Source organism: Phyllostomus hastatus, unplaced genomic scaffold, assembly GCF_019186645.2.
Source record: "Phyllostomus hastatus isolate PE091 unplaced genomic scaffold, TTU_PhHast_1.1 phas_contig_1, whole genome shotgun sequence".
Lineage (NCBI taxonomy): Eukaryota > Metazoa > Chordata > Mammalia > Chiroptera > Phyllostomidae > Phyllostomus > Phyllostomus hastatus.
The window spans coordinates 22095907-22117678 of record NW_025333498.1 but is presented as its reverse complement, the minus strand read 5'-3'; the positions used below and the strand labels follow the sequence as shown (position 1 = coordinate 22117678).

Genomic DNA, 21772 nt, shown 5'->3' with positions numbered 1-21772 from the left:
ATTTCAAAGATTCCACATGGAAGCAGAAAGACTCATTTGCTTTACAAAATTGCAAGGTAGCAAATTAAAAAATGACTTAAAAATATTTATGAAGCCTTTCTTAAGACACACAACAACAAAACAGTATAGATATGTCAAACCCGAAGCACTCTATACATGAGCAGAAATATCCTCTATGCCTGAACCACTTTGTCAGAAGTGATTTAAACAGTGTGCTGATCTGTCTGTCCCAGGCCGTGTCAACCACGGAAATCATACTTCACTCACCTGTTGAATACATGTAAATATCTCTAAAGCTAATGATTGGGCAGAGAAAAAAATGCACTTCTTTATGTAACCAGTATCCTTTCACCTTGTGCCACTGTTTTTCTTATATAAACAGATGGGCATGATAAGAAGTGACACCTTTTCAAACTTGAGCCAAACACTTCTAACAGTAGCACGAGTGGGCAGAGGAAGGAGTTGGAGAAGAAGCCACTCATGGAATGCTTCTCAGGTTGATGCACCGGGGGTGTTTTCAAAATTCCCAAAGCCCTAGCGTCACCAAGAGCAATTAATTTAGGATATCTGGTGCAGGACCCAGGCACTGGTAATTTTTTAAAGTGTTCTTGTTATCCTGGAGTGAAACCACTGTCTAGTAAAATAAAGACCACAGTACCAAGATACTACAGTTCTTTAGACAAATTTCAGGCCCCTAACGTTCCCCTTTAGAAAGCCAAAAAAAGCTGAGATTAAAACAACAAACTGCTGAGAGAGATAAGGGCTACAAGTAGCAGTGGCTTATGAGGAAAAATGCTGATGAAATACTTTGATCTTTCATTCTTCAACAAAATAACCAGTTTGATGAATGAAGGCAACTAAATTTGAATCTCCGGTTTTATCAAGATGTTAGTGTCCTATGAAAATTAGGCTGGAGTTTTTCTAAATGAGATTTGTATTATTCTGATATATTCTAATTATTATTAGGCCACTGGGCTACGCACTGGGAGGATCCAAGACAGAAATCTCTGCCTACTTGAACTCTCTAGACTTACCAGAGTTACAAGTAAGGCTTTATACACCTTCAATGTAGTATAATCCTAGCAGGGGAGATGATAGGAGCACTAAGCCAGGAGTGGAAATCAGAGAAAGTGAAAATTAGGCAGAACATGGGAGCACGTCTAGGCACTGGTGAGACTAAGAGGCCTGGAGAAGTAGGAAAGAAGGATGTTTTACTGAGAGAGAAAAGTACATGCAAAGGGTCAAGAGATGAAAACTGAAGAGAACAAGGGGAGATGGAGAATGAATGGGGGGAGGAGGAGGCAAAATAAGAAAGGTAAAGCAGGAGACCTAACGAGAGGTCTGCTCAGGGAGGGCCTCCTTAGCCACATTCAGGGGTTTGAGTTTTAGAAGAGGTTGGTGGAGAACCACTAAAGTACTTGGAAATTGCAGAATCACTCTGGCTGTAGCCACAGTGTGGTGAACTGAGCTGGAGGCTGGGGAACTGCAGGCAGGAAGATCAGTTTCGGAAGGTAAGAGGATCACCAGGGTGCTGGGCATGGGGATGAAGAGAGGAGGCCAGAATCGAGCGAGAGAATCCAGGAAGTAAAACACTGGTGCGAGTAGGAGATGAGGGGCAGCCGCACGTTACTCTTCAGTTTACGGACAGTATTTAAGGAGCCATTGTTATAAAACCTTTAGTAGTAGGGGAGGGTCAGGGTTACAGGAAAATGTTCTTGATGTTGTATAACTTCTTTCTGAGGGTATAAAAGTGAATAAAAAAACAATATTGCTTGAAAGCTGGCATAAGGCATCATTTTCTCGATATATTTTCATAAAAAATGAAACATGTTTACAAAGACAGAAGTGAATTAGAAAGAGAAGAGGTGACAGAAGAGTCCTAAGCAAGAAGGTGAAATTTCAATGTCAGTTTATCACTCTATGTCTGAATAAAATGTTATTTTTTTAATTATCAAAACAAATTTCTTGAAATAAATCCTGTGCAAATCTTTGTGTTTTTCCACATAGCCTACCTACCTGAAATCAGATGAGAAGCAAGACCCAGAAAGTTAATCAGCACTAGGTTAACATTTACTGTAACTAATAATCTTTCAGCATTTTTGGCCACACACCTTTTCCATGAAATTTTCACAAGAAATAAAAGACAGATCATCAGTACATCTTGTACAAAGCAAAGTGTTGGTCATCTAGACCTTAAATTGCTTGCAGCACTCTGACTGGCCCTTGCTAAGATTAATTTGTGGTTTAAAAATGAGTCACTTAATGTGATGTTTGTCACAACTCTCAAGAAATAGTCACACTTGACTATCTGGACTTCTCTCCGTTTCCGGCCATGATCACCATCTCTCGGTTTCACGAGGACCCCAGAACACTCGACATTCCGCATCTCTGCGGCCACCCAGTTATTAAATTAAAAATCAACCCGTGCAGAACAGCTGCTGGCATGCCTGCCCTCTGTGAGGAGCAGTTACCGTGCTCTGGCATGCAGACTTAGCCGCCGTCTTTGTTCGCTGGCCGTCAGTGAGCTGTCCCACAGTCGTGTCCAGTCACCTAAACCATTTCTCAAAAAAACAGCCTCAACTTTTAAAAGGTAGAACCACTGAGCTCTCACTCAAAGAATGATTTAGTAAAAGTTTTAGCCAATAGTACATTAAGGGACTCATTGAAAAAAATGATAAATTAATTGTATCAAGGGCCAGTCAGAATGCTGCAAGCAATTTAATGTCTACATAGCCAACACTTTGCTGGGTACAACACGTATTGTTGTCCAATCACTACGTTGTACACCTGAAACTAATAGAACACTGGATGCCAACTGTGATTGAAAAAAATAAACACTCTTTAAAAACAAATTACTGCAAACTATGAAATACATCATCCAAATAGTAAATGTTTTAATCCTGAAAAAAACAAAACAAAAACAAAAACAAGAGAGTGTTTCTTGGAATTCAATTGAATTTTGTTTGATATGGTCAAGTTGCCACACAAACTGGAAGCAAAATGGAAGAGTGTTCAAGATCACGCGAGGGGCCACACTCCATTAAAGGTGCAATGGGAAGAGAACAAGCCACACTGATGGAAGAGGACGTCTCTGGTAATGATCAGGAAGTGTTCCCAAATGTTACACAGGCAGATGATGAATGCAACAATGGATCCCCAATGAGAGCAACAACAGCAACAAAATTACAGAGCAGGGTATGGAACTCCATTATTCCTTGAAGACACCACCTGGCAAAATATTTACCTTATTTCTATAACTTTCCACTTACCAACTTAAATGTCAAGGTTTTTAAAGCTTTGGGATCATCTACAATCTTCTGTAAATTAGCAGCCACTGTAAAATACAAACATGGAGAAAAGTGTCCAAATTATTTCCAATAACAATGGATTTCCACATCAATGATTCAGAAAATTTGACTAATGATACAATTAGCTGCAAAATCACTTTGTTTTACCTACATTATGAAATCCATATAAATGACCAAATTACTCTCATACATTTCTATACCAACTTATACCTTCAACACATCTGAAATAATATATAGTTAATCTGAATTAACTATACATTGACCTCACTTTCAGAAAATATGAGAATTTACTTTTTAATGGAAAGTGGAAATGATAACAGTGTTTCCACCACTTAGTTTTCCTCAACACTCATTACTAAGAAACGTGTTCGCCAGGAGAGGGCAGTACAAAGCACGGAGGAGAGGTATTGCTAGGCACCGTTTCCTTGGAAATAACCGGCAGCATATTTGAACTTCTGTCCTATAAATTCACTCAAGCCTCTGTGCCCATTTCTATCAAAGCCACAAAATACAATGGATAATATTTATGACTTGGGCATAGGTTTTAATGTTTTCAGAATACAGCGATCTGTCAAACCAGTGAAGTGCCACCTTGAACAATTCCCAAGCTGGTTGAGCAGAATCAAGCACTCAAGGCTGTCAGTTTGGAGCTCGACAGTGAAGATCCGTTTCCACTATTAGCCAGATTCATCAGAGAGACGCGCCATTCTCCAGGGTGTCATGATACATGTGATACTCCAGGAGAGGAGTCAGCAATTCCTGCTACTCCTCTGGCTTACAGTGCAGATTATGAACCATATTGTCAAAAAGTAATGACGGAGACTTAATACCTTCCTTCCATACCCAAACCCATACCTAAAGAATGTGTACTGAAAAACAAGTAAGGACTATTGGGTAGGGAAAGAGAAGTCACTAGTGAAATTAGGGAAGAAGGTCTCATTTTTCATTATCAAATGACCTGCTGCATCAGTAATTAGGTATCTGAAAAGTTACAGGAATATTCTAAAGTGAAAACATTTAAATACCAAATGTATAAATATTTTCAGAAAAGGGTTTCAAGCAGAAAGCTTGTAAGTACATAGAAAGAAATCTGCAAATTTTATTTTCTTTAAGGTTAACTGAAAACCTAGATATATAGATTTTATGTAAATTAGTTTATTTCATTTACTGCATCAACTGCAAAGAGAAAACAGTGAAAATTATGTACTGCACCCCACCATATCTACAGGGGACATCCTTAGGGGAGGGATATCCTAAGATGCCCAGTGAATGCCTGAAACTGTGAACAGTACAGAACCCTGCATATTCTATGTTTTTCCCTATACATACACACCTTTTCACTTAAAGAGAGCACTTTACAACTTCTGGTTTGTAAAACAGAATTGCCAGCATCACTACTCTTGCTCTTCAGGGCCATTATTTAGCAGAACAAGGGTTCCCTGAACAAGACCGCTGTGACACCGCCACCATCGATATGGCCACAATAGCTACTAAGTGACTGACAGGTGGGGGGCGTATACAGGGTGGATGCACTGGAACAAGGGAGGATTCACATCAGGGTCGGGATGGAGCTGGATGGTGCTAAATTTTATACTACTCAGACGGGGTGCAATTTAAAACTTATGCTCTACTTCCAGAATCTTCCATTCAATATTTTCAGACTGTGGTTGGTCGTGGGTAACTGAAACCACAGAAAGCCACACATGAGGGAGGACCACTGTACTCAATATAGCCCATTATCTTTACAAACCATAATTACAAGCATCGCTTTATCTTCCTCTGCTGCCCTCTTCACACTTCCATTCTGAGCGCCCTCTGCAGTTTCATTTGTGGGAACAGCCTTGTCCTGCTCATCTTGCCCTCCTCTTTCTTCTGTCCACACAAGCAAACCTGCACCCACACCGGGGATATCCTGGGCCACCAATCTGTACAGTTATCACCACCAAACTTCTTTTGGCCTCTTCGACAGTTTCCTGACATATTTCAGACACTAAAATCACCTAGTGATCCAAGCCGGAGACACGAGTGGCGGTGTGAAGAGCTCTGCTATAAAACTGTGCACAAAAGCCAGTATCTACGACGTCAGGGCACCCTGACCACATGCACACTGCAGCAGCTGAACACAGTCACTGTTTTCTTCAAACATGAAAGTGTTCTAATAGTTCCTCGGATTTGGGCTGATTTCAAGAGTGACCATAAAGTCTTCATATGAATTCCAGGCCTTTCATTAAAGTTTCTCAGTTAATGTGGATGATTTACTGCCTTGTTCTGGGTCATCTATTTCCAGTCTGCTCTCTAATGTGCTGCCAAAAGCAGAGCTCTGTCCCGCACTAATTCACAGCCCTCTCTCTGGTGGACGTGTGGCTGTGTGCGTGTGTGTATGTGCTGGGGAGCGTGGCTAAGCGAGTAGCTGACTGGAGGGCAATACTGAGCTTCTGGCACCTTAAACAATCATCCCAGGAACCACACTCCCCAGTTGTGAACCTTGGGGTCATTACAAATTCAAATTCTGTCTTCAGCTCAAAGCAAAAATAGCAAAACTGGCCTCTTACCTGATTACTTCTCCCAGCTGCTAGGCTTATTTTCAACTTAGTTGATTCTAATTTGTTGTAAAGTGCTATAAAATACCTTCATTTAACTGACATCACATAAAATTCAGGGTGATGCTAATTTCTCTTCCAGTAGCAATGCTCATTAAAAAGATGGGTGTCACTGTTTTCTCCCTCCTAACTGTGCACCTGGGCATCAAAAATAAAAACGTTCCTTACCTGGAACGTGAGCTGAGAAGAAAGGGCTGGTTGTTACTTTAGAGCTTCTCAAGTATGTGCTCATAACACTAAACTTCACAGTTTAAGGTGTTCTAGTCTCCAAAAAAATATGGGGCTTCTGAACCCTGCTTACTTAGTGGCCATCAACTCATTTCCAATCCCTCCTGGCTTTCCCCAAATAAACCTCATTCCCTGGGTTTCTAATGCAGACTCCGTGCTATCTTCTTTGAGCTCGTCCCTTCCCCACTCACAGGCCTCTTGTCTTCCAGCACACAGGGCACAGGCGACACTCCCAGAGGCCCCAGGGATTGTGGCAGTCTTGCCCTTCCACTGGGGCTGCACGATACCTTTGTCTGAGCAAGCTATTTCCTGAGATTCCTGTATCTGTGTGTCATGCTTTAGGCTTGAATACCTACCAGGACTAGAAGTTTCTGTTTGCTCTTTTGGATAACATTTTGGCCTAAAGGATGATAAGTACTCTGCATTATGAAACTCTAATATTATCATTAACAACCACATGAGAAGGTGCTGCTGCTCAATCCCTGCCTGAGCCTAAACAGAGGCGAGGCAGCAGAGCTGCCACTCCTTTGGCAAAAGAAGTCAGGCGTTCTCCAGACGGTTTTCCCTAGAAAACCCTCATACCACTTAAACCCCCACATTGTGACAGTTAGAAAATACCAGTCATATAATGACTATTTCACAGTCTGTGTTTGTATTCTCAGTGATTAGTCAAAAGATACACTTTTCTCCCCAGACATTTCACAACCTCGTACAGTACCAATATTGTGACGGCAGTGAGTTTATTTATTTAATTTGAGATATCACTATTTAATTTGAGATATCACCAGTGAACACCAAGTCTGATGTTGTATCCTGAGTAAGAACTGAGATAACACAAAAGCAGACTCAAGTTACCTGACAAGGTGATGTCACAATGTCGTTTTATCCAAAGATACACCCTGAACACCTGCTCCATGCACTGCATTGCTACCAAAAGGCAGCACGAGGTCGCTCAGAAAAAAAGAGAAATGGGCAGCAAAAGAGAACCCAAGCTGAGTAAGGAGAAAAGGAGATGGTGTGAGGGGGTTTCTTATGGGTACTGCTATAACCCTAGTGCAAAATCATGGCTTACTAACAACTCACTTGGAACAAAAATAAAAGGGACTTATCTTATTATTTCCCCTAAATCTCCAGGCTCTTACATTTAGAGATGAGTGTAGCATCATGTAGAACAGCCTCAATACTCCAGCCAGAGGGCCCGGGTTCAAATCTTGCCTCCTGCTTAGAGCTGTGTGACACCATAAACTAGCAAGTTTACTTTTAGCCTTTTTGTGCTTGTGGCTCTGCATCTGTAAAATGTGTGTATGAACACTGCCTGCCTGACAGTTGTCTCAGTAACTGAGCTAATGCACATACAGTGCTTAGAACAGTGCTCAATGTACAGCAAGGGCACCATAAATATTAGCTTATTAGCTGATTATCTCTACCCTGGACAGCTGCATATATTTACTGACTGGTTTCCTTGTGTTAACTCCTCATGAGCCCTTCTTTCTCATGCTCAGCAGAGTTACTTGGTGAATCTAAGCCATTAGTTAGAATGTGTTGTTTCCTCAGGTAATACCGTTGGACTGTTCATATCAACTTCAGGATAAAATCTAAGTTTTTAATGTGGTCCATGAGACCCTCCATGATCCAGTATCAGCCTGCCTCTTCAGTTTATTTTCTGGATTTTCCCAAGAAGGGCTCCATAAGCTCCCTCTGTCCTCTAGGTCTCTACCACTGCTCTTCCCATTATGTAATGAAATAACTCATGACAGATCTCACATCCGTACTAGATGCAAACTCTTTTTGACCCAGACAAAAACTTATGCACCTCTGCAAAAGTTTAATCTTTGAAACATGTCCACAAACACAGAAACTGACTTCTCGCCACCTCTGCTGCTACTGTCCAAGCGTGGCCGCCACCACTGCCCGCCTGGGCCAGTGTGGTAGTGTGGCTTCTCCCCGCTTCCGTTCTTGTCACCCAGTGGCCTGGCCATCACCCAACAGTCAGATGAACCTTCTGACATGTAATCAGAACATGTCACTAGTCTATTTGAAACCTCGGATGGCATTACAGCTCAGAGCAAAAGCCACAGTCTTTACAATGGTCTACAAAACCCACATGATCAGGCCTCCTGACCCCTCTCTGACCTCACCGCTCACCATTCTGCTCCAGCCACAATGGTCTCCATGCTGACCCTTGAGTATTCAAAGCAGGCAGCTCCCTGAGGACCTCTGCAATAAAGGTTCTCCATGACCGTCTCCCTCCTTTCCTTCCAGCTTCTGCTCCAATGTCCCTGGTGAGCCTGTTAACATCACCACTATCACCTCATGCTGTATTTCTTTCTCCAGAATGTTATTTTTCATTGCACCAAACATACTACATATTCGTGAATAAGTTTTGGATGTGGCCCTTTGCTTAGTCCCCCACATCTACATCATAAGCTGCAATGAGTGCAGGAACTGTGTCTGTCTTGTTCACTGCATGTTCCTCATGCTTGACACACAGTGCATGTCAATGTATATCGTTCCAAGATTCTAAAAACCCCAGGTTAAGACCCAAAGACTTACACCTTAGAAGAGTTTCTACAAATGTGTCTCTTAAGCAACAGTCCCATTTAGTTTTCTAAAAGCAAATCAATGAATTCTGGGCTCCTCTCAAACAAATACTGGGTGTCCTAGGCAACCATGACTTTAGAGATTGGCCATTTTTCATTCAATTTTCTCTTTTTTTTTCCCCCAGAGATGAGAGTCTAGGCCACTCCCAGTTCATACCCACATCAACACAGGTGGTATCCCAGACAAAGGGGATCTATAATGGAGAGTGGAGGATGAACATGCTGAGTATCAGTGTGGCCACAAGACTAGATGCAACAGCGAGGACTAAAAGCATGCTAACCTAACTCTCCCTCTTACAGCTCTCCCCTCAAAAGACCAGCCACTCCTAGAGGAAGCACCCACAGGTGCATCCATGCAGTTCAAGGGGTGGACTGTCATGGACACTGTGGTGTGCAGCCCAGATCTGCTCTTCAGGGATGAGGCAGCTGTCCTCCCATCTACTGGGGTTACTGGTGGCCAATGACTCTCACCTCCACTCCTTCTAGGGAATTGCCTTTAGGAAAAGAGTGCTGTCTCATCGAACAGCAGAGGGCTGTCAGGCTCTCTCCCCAAAGGCAGCCTGCACCCAATTACTGGCAATGAGAGAGGAAAGGCCCAGTTCCCTCAAAAAGGACAACTTCAAGGGTCATCATAGATCCAGAGCCCTATGTGGACTTGCCCAAGGCATTTGCTGTGATTCAGTGGCAATTTAGTTCCTCCATCTGCCAAATCCTACTTCCTGTGGTTGACCATAAAAGCACTACTCAAAACACTGCCTGCGTGCAAATCTATGACTCTGGGTCCTTCCTGGGAAACCTTAAGACTCTGTCCAAACCTGGGATGATCACCTTAGAAGGCATTTCCATTATCAAATGTAAAAGACAGTGTAAATGATAAATGAAATATTAGAGGAAAAGGGAAGTATGTACATTACATGGCATTTTTCTTGCATTTTACTCAGAATTCTGGATGGTGATAAAAAAGAAGTAGTTAGAGGAGATTTTAGGAGTATTACAAGCACAATAAGCAAGTAGCTTTGAGACCAAAATGTCAAAGACTTGAATATCAGTATTATTTACACATAACAGGAAGGGATTATGGGAAATAAACAGAAATGTACTTGCCGTTCTCCTTAAGGTTCAGGTAAATCCCAGTTTATTAGTATTATCTTGGCATAATAAAAAACAGTGATACAGCCTAGAATAGCTAAACTGGCTGGCACTAAATCTGTCCTTTAAGATATAATCATAAAATTTATATTTTAATTCTAAAATTTTTTTACTGTATTTAAGATACAGTTTACGAGCTGGACCATGGCATGGTAATGAAGTGTCCAGTAATCATTATGCCCTCTATTACTGCTCATTTTGAAGGCAATGAAGTGGTATAATTAATGGTACTGTAGCTTCATTTAGCTGGTAAAAGTGATATACCAGTGTGTGTACAATTTAATTCCTCTTATAATGAGGACAAAGAAAGTAAAAAGAAAATAATAAAATAAAAATACTATGTGAAGAATGGCTAAACTTTAAAATCATGCTTGCTAAAAATATCCAACATTCACTTGAGATGAAGGGAAAAATTGAATTATTTGCTTTGTGAAAAAAAGGAGGATTATTGCTTAGGAGATACAACTATTGAAAAGTACTTTGGTTCTTAAAAAAAAAAAACCAAAGTTTACAGATGTCTTGACCTGTGTTTTTTAGTGTTGTAACCATCTAAATTGTAGGTAAAACTTTATGTTCACATTTTTGGGGACAGGGTGAGTGGCTCTCACCAGATCCTCAATGGGGTCGTGTCCTTTACAATCTTAATACTCACTGCCCAAAACATCTTACTAACATCTTCTCATAGAGCTGGGCCTTTTGCATGTTCATACCATCTTACTATAGCTGACATATAATAAACTACATATATTTGAAGTGTACAGTTTGATTAGTTTTATCACGTGTATGCTAGTGAAACCATCTCCACAGGCAAGATAAGAAGCGCATTCACCACATCCAAACATTTTCTCATGTCTTTTTTAACTCCCCCACCTTCCCCTCCCTGCCCTTCTTTCGACTCTTGCCAGAAAATCACTTTCTGTCACTCTAGATTAGTTTGCATTTTCTAAAATTTTATATAGATAGAGTCATATAGTGTATACTCATTTTGTTTGGCTTTTCTCACACATCATAATTGTTTTGGAATCCATCCATGTGGTAGCATCTATCAGTAGTTCATTTCTGTTTATTGCTAAGGAGCACTCTACCATATGGATGCACTACACTTTGTTTATATTTTCACCTCCTGATGGATGTTTGGGTTGTTTTGAGCTTTTGTTATTATAAGTAAAGCTTTTACAAGTCTTCATATACACATATATTTTCCTTTCACTTGGGTAGACATTTTTATGTTTATATTTTCACCTCTTGATGGATGTTTGGGATGTTTCAAGCTATTGCTATTATAAGTAAAACTTTTACAAGTCTTCATATAGACATACATTTTCCTTTCAGGCAGAAGTTTAGATGAAAATAGCTGGATCAATGGCTGGATTATATGACAGATGCATGTCTAACTTTTTTAAAAAATTGCAAAAATGTTTTCTAGGGTGATTGTACCATTGTATACTTCCACCAGCACTGTCTGAAAGTTTCTGTTTCTTACATGAAACGGAATTGTCAACACGTGGTATGACCACTCATTTTAATTTTAGACATTCTCATTAATGGATAGTGGTAACTCATTGTAGTTTTAACTGGTATTCCCCTAATAGAGCATCTTTCTGCGTGCATATTTTGGTGGAGTATTTTAATGGCTGATTTCTCAAACACAAAAAAGGAAAAGGGTATTGGAAGTGCTAAGTAAAAGACTATTTGAAATTATTAAGGATTTCCATAAATGCAAATGTGGGTTTTTTTCTGGGTTAAGTAGAAGGTTTTTTCTAAAAACAAAACAAAACAAAAACCCCAAAAGTCTCTGTCAAGGAACCACAGGTGTTTCTTCATCCAAGAGGTAAGATGTTGAGACAGTGCCCGTCAGATCCTCTAGCTCATCGGGCAACAGCACACACACGCACGCACACCAGACAGAGCTCAAGCAGCTTCAGCCCACATCTTAGAAAATCCCCTAGTGGTACAGTTCAGAAACCACTACCCTCTTCCACTAGGGCTTTTTAAGTGTGTAGGTCATGAGTCGGAGTAGAATTAAGAGAAGGAAATGATCATATCATGGAAGGCAGAAGAGATAAGACACAGAAGCACACCCAACTCTGATTTCTAGAAGCACAAAGAAAGCTTCAGGTTGTCACTGCCATCGCAGTGAAGGTCTGTTTAATTATGCTAGATGTCTAGGCTCCAAGAAGAATTTTACACCCAGGAGCACATCTGGATACATGAGCGAAGACTTCCAGTTGTGAAGATAAAACACACTCTGGGGTTCTACTGCCAATCTCGCAACCATTGTTGAGGGAAGACTTACATGCAGCAAGTACAGCAAATGAAAACAACAGGGCAACTTTGTATAAGACTAAAAATGTATGTCTCCTTTAATACCTGTAATAACTTGATTAAAAACAAAGTGTTTTTGTTTTCAATCAGCTTTAAGCTGTTTTGGTGACCTTGCCAAATCGTACAAATTCTAGAAAACTTAGAGAAAATATGCCAAAGGGAATTGAAACACTGAACTTCATAGTATGTTTTTTTCTTGTTGTCACTCTTGCTTTATATCTTGATCTATTTTATAAAGGTTTTTTAATAGTTACATATTAGTAGGACACAGCTTGAGAGCTAACCTGGTGGCTTCTGGACTGGGAGAAGCTTTGGAAAAGGTAAGATTAATGAGACAGTAATCACACGGGTACAAAAATGCTACTTAAATTATGGGCCAACGCAGCCAACTGAGGCAGAGCCATCTGGCGTGAGCAGAGGGGAGACCGAAGGACGGGAGCCTGTCAGGGGAGGGCAGCCTTCCACTGAGATGCATTTCTCACACCGATGGCCAGCCCACACAGAGGAGGAGAGAGCTGGCTTTGTTTACACGTCGTGGCAACACCCCAAAGGACATCTATTTTATCTTCATTTGTTGAGTTACTTTTTTTCCCTTCACCTGTGGTATAGTCCAAAGCATTTAAAGTAAGGGCTCAGTAGTCAGTAAAAGGTACAGAGCAAGGTTGAACAATCTACTTCCTTAATAATACTAAGTCAAGTCAAGGGTTGACTGGGACTTTTCTCTAGGTTAGGCCATAACCTAAAAAATAAAGGACATGAAACCTAATCCCATTTCTAACACTTACTGTGAGACTAGAAAACCACCTTCCCTCTGCCTGACACCTGTGAAACTCAAAGTAGCCAGCTGCCAACACCAGGCAGGTATGGAGCGCGTACCAGAATGAAAATCAACCACTGCTTCCATCACCGAGGAAGTCTTACTGGTCCCACCCCCCCAAAAAGGCAGCTGTACTATATACAATGTGCATAAGGCAGTGCATGGCTCACACTTAGCACAGCGCTACTTTAGACTGTTTCCAAAATTCTAATAACCTCCACCAGCCTTGATGGATTGGTTTGAATCAGTATAACAAAACTGGCTATGTTATATAGTATCTCTAATAACAAGGTAAAATATTTAAATGGAAGTTTTTGCAGAACCTTCACAATTAGTGGTAGAATAAGAGATGCAAAAAAAAAAAAAAAACTTAGGGGAACATGGGAAAGAACTTATGGAATATAAAAGTTAAATACTTCATGAAGAAGCTTCTTGTCCCGGTGTCATATTCAATTTAACATCTGTCCTGTATTTGTATTTTTTAAAAACAAATTATTGTTAATTGTTATATGAGAGTGAGTGAGGATGGGGCTGGCAGACTTCTACTCTGACCTGACGCTTTGATCTTATCCAGCACACTGAGGGACCTGATTGCCCTGAACAAAGCCCCCGCTGCAGCAGTTAAATCTGAAAGGCCCTTTCATTTCTGCAACCTTCTTCTTTACTGGCCCCCAGCTTTCCCTGATAGAAGCCGACTCCACCGCTCTTTGAAGGACAGCAGGCAGAGCTTGCTGATAGCGGAAAGGGAGGACCAGGGAGAGCTGACCACTCTGGGAAGGGTGGTGGTGGGAGAAACAGTCAATGTTGGTGCCCCTGCCAGAAATCCAAGGTACCTGCTAGTTGTGCTAAAGCCGACTGGGTAGCCCGCAAAATACAGAAAGTGGTTAGGCCACCACTTGGTGGAGTCATCAGAAAATCAGAGGTTAGTGAACATAAACTATGTGCACAATTTAAAGGCTGACCAGCCCTGCCATAGAACAGAGAGAGGATAGTTCGGACATTCTTGTCACAGCAACTCTGAGATTTGTTGCATGAGATCAGTCTACAACTACTTATTTACCTTCTTATTTAGTAATCATTTTCTGTTTTGCATTAAACCCTTTAGAAACTAATGAACTTTGTGAAAGGTCCATGCTTAATAAAACATTAAGTGCTGAATTTGCTCCTGCAGTAAGCCATGTAACCCACACAAAATGTTTGCCAACATTCACCACCCACACGGGGGATGACTGTTCTGTCACTAACCCCAAGAACACCAGGACACACAAGTTGGCTAATGAGCATCAGGGTCTCCTTCAAGAGATGGCAGTAACTTTTAAAGGCTTTCCCCAAAGGAAATGACTTAAGGAGAATATAAGGAGAGTCCAGGCATTCAAGTATACCTTCTGATTACGGTACATTGGACTTGAGGCATCCTCATCCCTCCCTTCTGCTAGGTTTCTCAGATGCTGGAAGCTGGGTATGGAGATTATTCTTTCTACCCTGACAACATGCCCTGGGTCTTCTCTCCTTAAATGATAACAGAGGACTTGGGCTATGTTCTCCTACCTTCCTGTGCCTGCTTCTATCCCAAATTGAAAACTTAAGGGCTTTTGGATTTTAATTTCTACCATTTCTAACTCTGCAGAGTCTCAAGAGAGGCGAGCAGTGGTACTTATTCAAAGTTACTTCAGATGTATATTTTGTCCTGAGAAAGCAGCTCATGAGGAGGCCACAGTGAAATTGGCCTGTGTTGTGGACAAAGATTGGAGATTGGAGGGGATGCCCTGTTGAAAAGTTGTGTACAAGGAATTTCAAGCTGTTGCCTATTAAGATTCATTTTTTTAAAAAAGCAGGTGTGTGTTCCAATATGTGTCCTATGATCATTCACCTATTAAATAACTTCTTACAGAAGTGTGTATCATAAGCTGGCGTTCCTGCGAGATACTGGAGAGATACAAACACAAGAAATGCAAACCTTGCCTGTGCAGGGTGTGGGCAGACTCATACACGAATGATTACAGCCCAATTCTGTAAGTGCTGTTTGAGGGGCAGAAATGAAGTGCAAGGACAGCGCAGCGGCTACCTGCTCGCAGAGCTCTGGGTGAGATCCGGGAAGAGGTGATACTTAACCTACATCTTGAAAGGAGAGCAGGAGTTTGTCCGGTGTGTGGGAGCATTCCAGGTCCAGAGGAACAGTACATGAAAGACCCAGGCAGAGCAAGTCTGAGAGCTGTGCAGAAGGGTCTCCATGCTGGGGCAAGACTGGAGCTGAGGATCATGGGGGATACAGGTGAGGAAGCCAGCAGGGGCCAATAACCTAGGCATTGTCCATCAAGGAGTACGACCTCTCTCTCATAGGAAAATGGTTTTAAACATGACATCAGTTAATGATGTTAATGATACACACTGAAAAACATTATAACTGTTTATAATAAAAACTTTGGAGAGCCCTGACTGGTATAGCTCAATGGGTTGGGCATTGTCCCGCAAACTGAAAGGTCACCAGTTTGATTCCTGGTAAGGGCACCTGCCTGGGTTGCAGGCCAGGTCCATGGCTGGGGCATGCGAGAGGCAGCCAATCAATGTTTCTGTTGCACATTCACGTTTCTTTCCCTTTCTCCCTCCTTTCCCCTCTCTCTAAAAATAAAAAAATAATATCATTAAAAAAAACCTTTGAAGAAAGAAATCTAAAATTTTAATTTGGCTTTGTAAAAGTGAAAATATTTTAGCATCATGTGATGGGCTGATTAGAACTGAACATATTAAATATGTCCACTTTTTTATATACTACAAAATGAAAGCTTTATACACGTATAGCCAGTATTCATATTTACTGCCCATGTAAAATGTAGAATTATCATGTAGAATATGAAAAAAAGTCCTGGATTAAGATAAAACAGGCGTTACCCCTCCTGACTGGCAGGAAGATCTGCCGCATGCACTCTAAGACGCCTGCGTGCATGGGGTACGGGTCTTGCCGTAACTACCCTTATGTGGTGGAGCTGTTCCCCTCAAGTGACTCATTAGCCAGAATCACTGTATCTTACCATATTAGTTGCCCTAATTGAACAGATAAAAGCCCTTATCAGGGAATTCATTTTTCTTTCCTAATATTGTTCCCTTATGACCAGGGTAATAGAGAAAGAAGAGCTATTATTACAAAAAAAAAAAAAAAGATAAAAACAACACTAGGAAAAAACCATCTTCGGTGGAAGAAATTCTGAGTTGATTTTTTGTATGTACATTTGTTTGTTTCCCCACCACTGTATGAATAAAGTTAGCAATGGAAAGCAGCTTTTCATGTGTCCTGATGTCAGAAGGGACATCCAGGGGTCACCAACGCCAACCTTCCTTCTTCAGGCAGGACTGTCTGTACATCATCATTCAAGACCAAGAGGAAGTTGTTTATCCTACACCGAGATAGTCTATAGAAGGAAGTCCCCATCTTCCTTCATTACCCATTTCCACAACACACTGGTTACATCTTCATTACCTGGTAGTACATCTGAATGAAACCACTCGCCTTATTGAACTCTGGGGGATACGTGACATCGATCTGGGGGGGAAGCCATTATCTAAACAGTCACGCCTCCACATGCACATTTACCATATTTTGCAGTGTATAATGTGCACCCACATTTTTGGCCCAAACTTTCAGGAAAAAAATCTTTCATTTTGATTTTTAAAATTCATTCATTCATTCATTTATTTTTAGGTACTTGTTTTTTGTATTCTAAAGGAATTTTAGCATTTATTTTTGAACATATTATGGTACAAGAAATTTTATGTAACAAATAATTGCAAAACACAAGAACAGATACAAGGTATTTCAGGTACTACCCATGTATAAGATACATCCTTATTTTTCCCCTCAAAACTTTGGGCAAGAAAGTGCTTATTATACACAGCAAAATGCAGTACTAGTATTAATACTAAACGTTAACTTGAATGCTTGAGGATATCAAGACACTCATTCAGCACCTACTACCAGTCATAAAAAGGATTTTTGGTAAATAAATGACCTACTACCAGTCATAGGAAGGACTTTTAGTAAATAAATATCTGAAAAAATGCAAAAGCTTCAAAACAGCCTTACGTTTAAAACTCTTAGCACCCTAAGACTCACTGTTGTAACAGGCCTGCAATTCCAACTTACTTATGAACTAAAACACAGTACTTTGGGAAGAAAGAAAACACTGAGTGTGCCAAATACTTAGCTCACAGTGTCCACAGTGGCAGCATTTCTAAGTCTTTATGCCATTAATATTCCTCTAGATTGGAATTCACCAGTTATGTGTGCTTGGCCAGCACCATGGAAATTGTTTGGGGTGCGGAAAGTAGAGATGATCTTAAATGTATGCTTCAGGAACACTGCCCTCAATGCCAACACAGTCAAGATTTTTTTGTTACCATTATCAGAAATTATGTGAAAGAATGGCAGGGGAAATAAGACAACTGGCAGTGAGGATGTGCTCGGTCTCTAGGGACTGGTATGGAAACAAATTTTTCTTATGCTTAAAAATAGCAACCCAAGGAAGTCTGGCAAACAACTACTGTAACTTTTGCTTTGGTCCTTGCAATGATATTGGAATTTCTGAACTTTTCTGAACTTCTGAAAAGATCACCAAACTTTAAAAATGCTATGTATTTATAAAGGGGTCGGACATCACAATTTCCTTGCAAGTACATGAAACATCATAAAACTATTTGAACTTCAGACTTCCAGTCCCTCCCTAATAGATGACGAGAGATGATAACCAATGTGCTGTCTTTCAGCCTTAGCTACCTGAGTACAACAAATGGATTTAGACTTCTTATGACAGGTAGCAGATAAAGAATAAGTAGAATAGATGTGACATTAATTTGGGAAGTAAAACCAGAAGGAGACAAACAACACTTCTGGCAAAGGAAGAGAAGAGAAAGGAACACCATAAGGTCATTGTGAGATGCAGGTAGTTTGCTATCCATGTAAATAAAGCTGTTGATTATCTCAGGGAAGAGAGCCATTTGTAGGAGGAGGGGCTCAGCCATACACAGTAATGACATTGAGGACTAAGAGGAGTCATACGCAATCAAAACACAGAAGAGAAGCCAGAACAGGGATGCTGACTCGAGGGTGATCATCAATAGTGCACTAAGGAATAAAAATCAGAAGAACGTTTGACAGCAGGGAAAAGGGCAGATGAGACCGTGGGCTGTAGGCGTAACCTCTGAGAGAACAAGTCAGCACTGCTTATTCCGACACTATTTAAGGCAGCAAGATCTCATTAACTCTGGGCATATCTGCCTTTTCCTACCAACTGGAAGAAATCAAATTAAAAGCTATGAGTTGCAACTAATATAGATTCCTGGTTTAAAAGACAGGCACAAGCAAAGACAATGCAGTCCCCAACTGCACTGTAGAGCCACTAAGAAACCAGTGCCCCCCTTTCATTCCCCTTCCCCAGGCTTATCATAATCCTATACTTGCATGGTGTTATGAAGAGGATTAACAGACTAAGATTAGGCAACTGTGAGAAGGGCTGGGATGTATAGGCTCCACAGCCTTTTAAAACCCTGTGATAACATCACTCCTCTTCATAAAAACCTCTACGGCAGCAGAGTTAACTATGGAAGGCTGTGGAATATTTGTGAGAAAAATAAAGATACATTAATCTGGAGACAAAAGGAAAATAATATTTCTCTTTTTTACTGATGTATTTTGTTTATGGCTGTCCAATCATTTAATAAAACAGATCATTAAGGAGACGATCTATGAAATTCTAATCAGACCCTAGGAATAGCATGGCAGAGGGGACCGCAGCCAGCTGAGATCCTGAGGTTCACAATCAAAGACCAGGATGCACTAAGCCACTCAGGGAATACTGAAATCCCCCAGCATCCCCTACATAAGTATGTCTTCCTGTGTTCCTTTTAGTGAGGTTTTAATTTCACTCAGTGCTAATGACTGCTGGTTGAACAAGTCCTTGAGTAGACAGCTCCTCAATTTGACTGAGGAAGTCTGTGAACGGGAATGATGTAATAGTTCTAAATAAGTAAACTATTATTAATGATTAATGATAATCTTGGCTGAGTCTTATCGAGCATTCTCTGTACCAACTTGAGGCTGGAACTAGCATGTGCTGCATTTTACAGGGAAAACTGAGGCACAGAGAGATGAAGCACCTCGCCCAAGGCCACACAGCGGGGCAGGCGCCGAGCGGGCCGGAACGCAGGCGGTCTAGCTCTCCAGAACCTGTGCCCGTAACCACCGTGCACACTGCCTCTCAGGTATCTACCCTCTCAACTCAGATGGTTACTGTTTTAAGGCAGGTACTTAAAATCATCATCAGGACTTGAGAGGCAGCACCGGTGCCCCTCCTGTCTGAGGTCCCCTCCCCACAGGGAAGAGCAGGTGCCAGCAGGGACTCCATCTCGTCTACAAGCCAGTTCTGCTCCTGTGAAGCTGTCTCGAGGCTCATATGAAGTTCTCCTTGGGGACCTGAGTAGTGAATGAACCGAGAGAGGAAGTGAAACACACATCAAACAGCCCTCCATGTTCTCCCGCACGACCATTTTAGAGAGAACTGGGGATCATACCTCCCAACATGATATACCTGCATCTTTGATCTTAGTGCCTTTCCAGCAGGATTTTTTAAACACCTAACACTCAAGGACTTGACAGCTGGTCCCAGGGAAAGCTGCATGAGAGGAAAGTTGCTTTGAGGATTATTTTGTTGTTATGCTCAGTCTCTTCCCTACCCCACCATTTTAAGAAAAACAACACTTTTTTCCTTAGGTGAAGGCTTCATCTTGTTAATATAAGGGGGGGGGGGGTGAAGTGTCGCTGTAATAGAAGATGGTGACAGAGCTGATTTAGTTTACATTAATTGATGATTTTAGAAATTCACACACAATTTCTGAGAGATCATGAGTTATGTATAAAGCCATCTAAAGAACTATTATATTTGGGTATGTTGAGAAAAATGCCTCTGACAGGCACAGAGGTTGAGAAGATGGGCAGCCTAGCTGCCGGCTTGTGCTTTACTCATTGTGTGAAGGGCAGCCGCGGTGACAAACAGAGCACAACCAAAGGCCGGTGGTTTTAACCAAGAGCAACACTGGTGACACCCACCACCCTCAGACAACAGCGTGCAGCCGCACAGGCCACCGGGAGGGAGGAGCTCCCCACCTGTTTCCTTTCTCCCTCCACACTGACATCGCTAGTTGGACCAGGTGAGACACTGAGGAGCACAGTCCAGGCCCCATCACTCATCAGCAGCTCCCAGGCAGTCATCGTAAGGAACGACCACCTGGATCATCCTCTAAGCAAGAAAGCTGGTCATTCCCCCACACAAGGAAGAACAAAACTGTGGTGAATGCGGGTCCATACATGTGGTTTCAAAAGTCCAAAGCTTGGTCATAACACCAGGGAATCAATCCTTATGGCGAATAATCACGTAAACTGTCCTTACTAAACAGCTATTCTCAGGTGGAATTCCCTCTGTTACCCAAGGCATTCCCATCTATTCTCCCCAAAGAACTGACAGTACGTGGCTCAGGGAATTCGTGTTAATGTTTAAGCAAGAAGAAGAAAAACAAGAAAAACCAAGATGCTAAATATTCAACCAAATCTGAAAGAGAGGTGGTAAACTTGACACCTAAGAGGGCCCTGGTAGGGACGGCCGGACAGCAAGGGGTGATGAAGGTAATGGAGCTGAGTTGATTATCCACGAAATTTTCAAAGGACACTGTCTGTAAGTTTTCAGCTGTCTGTATATACCCAGAAACAGGAATGTTTTTCTATAAGAGCAAAAATGAAATAGTCCCTTGGTCTAATTAATTGTTATTAATATCATACATATTACAGGCAGGAAATTTTTTTAATTGCAGGAAACTCTGAACTAAAAAAAAAAGAAAGAAAGAAAACACATCAACCCCCACAGGAAGCATAGCTAAATACACAGGGTGTTAAGCAACAGGAAAGCACGATCAAAGTTGTCCGCCCAGATGCGTACGTGAACTTGTTTTCAAACATAGTGAAAGCAGATTGAAACTTCTAGTTATTATGAGCACAGAACTTAATGTGAGATGTAATACCAGGACTGACTCAAAAGAAGCAATAGGTTGAAAGTTTAAAAACGAATTAAAAACATGGTTAAACACCAGCTAGATGGTCATAAGAAGCTAAACTAAAACAAAAACCCAAACCAGCAGATGCTGCAGTAAGGCGAGAATGCAGCTGACGACCAAGCAGCGGGGCAGAGCCCTGCTCGCACCAAAGACGCGCAGCAGCCGGGAGGACAAAGGAGCAGCAGAGAGGACCGCAGCAGGCTGGCACGGGCTCACAGGCTCTCCTAAGACAAATGAGGGGCCCTGCTCACGACCAAATGACATTTTGGCAAGATTACAAAGAGAATTTATTCCTGATGGGCTGGAGGTCAGTCAAACATATATATTTTCCATTTCCAAAGAGTTAATCTGCCATAGGCCCACAGCATGCTGTTCAAATGTTCATTCACTTCTTAGATCAGCAGGATGAAATTTGGCGCCATCCTGGATGAGATATTGGCATTAGGCTTTTAATGACAAACGGTGTGATAAAAATGATGAATTCATTCTTGCCTGGGTAATGTAGTAAAAAACGATTACATTCCAGCTTCTGGTTTCTGAGACATAATTCTGGAAGACAGAAGCCTCTGGAATGCCCCTCCTGCTTAATCTATAAATCTGAACAGTACAAACACGCACCCCCAATTTTTGCTGCTAACACATGCCTGCGAT

At 41.4% G+C, this 21772-nt stretch overlaps 1 protein-coding gene across 1 annotated transcript in view; it reads right to left on the bottom strand.

Annotated features, from left to right (window-relative positions):
- The window catches only part of STK39 (serine/threonine kinase 39), a 277365-nt gene that overhangs the window by 11821 nt on the left and 243772 nt on the right, over window positions 1-21772 (bottom strand). Inside the window, exon 17 of the mRNA XM_045830811.1 lies at window positions 3270-3334. Within this exon, the coding sequence (XP_045686767.1) occupies window positions 3270-3334 (65 nt within the window). The remainder of the gene's footprint in view (window positions 1-3269; window positions 3335-21772) is intronic.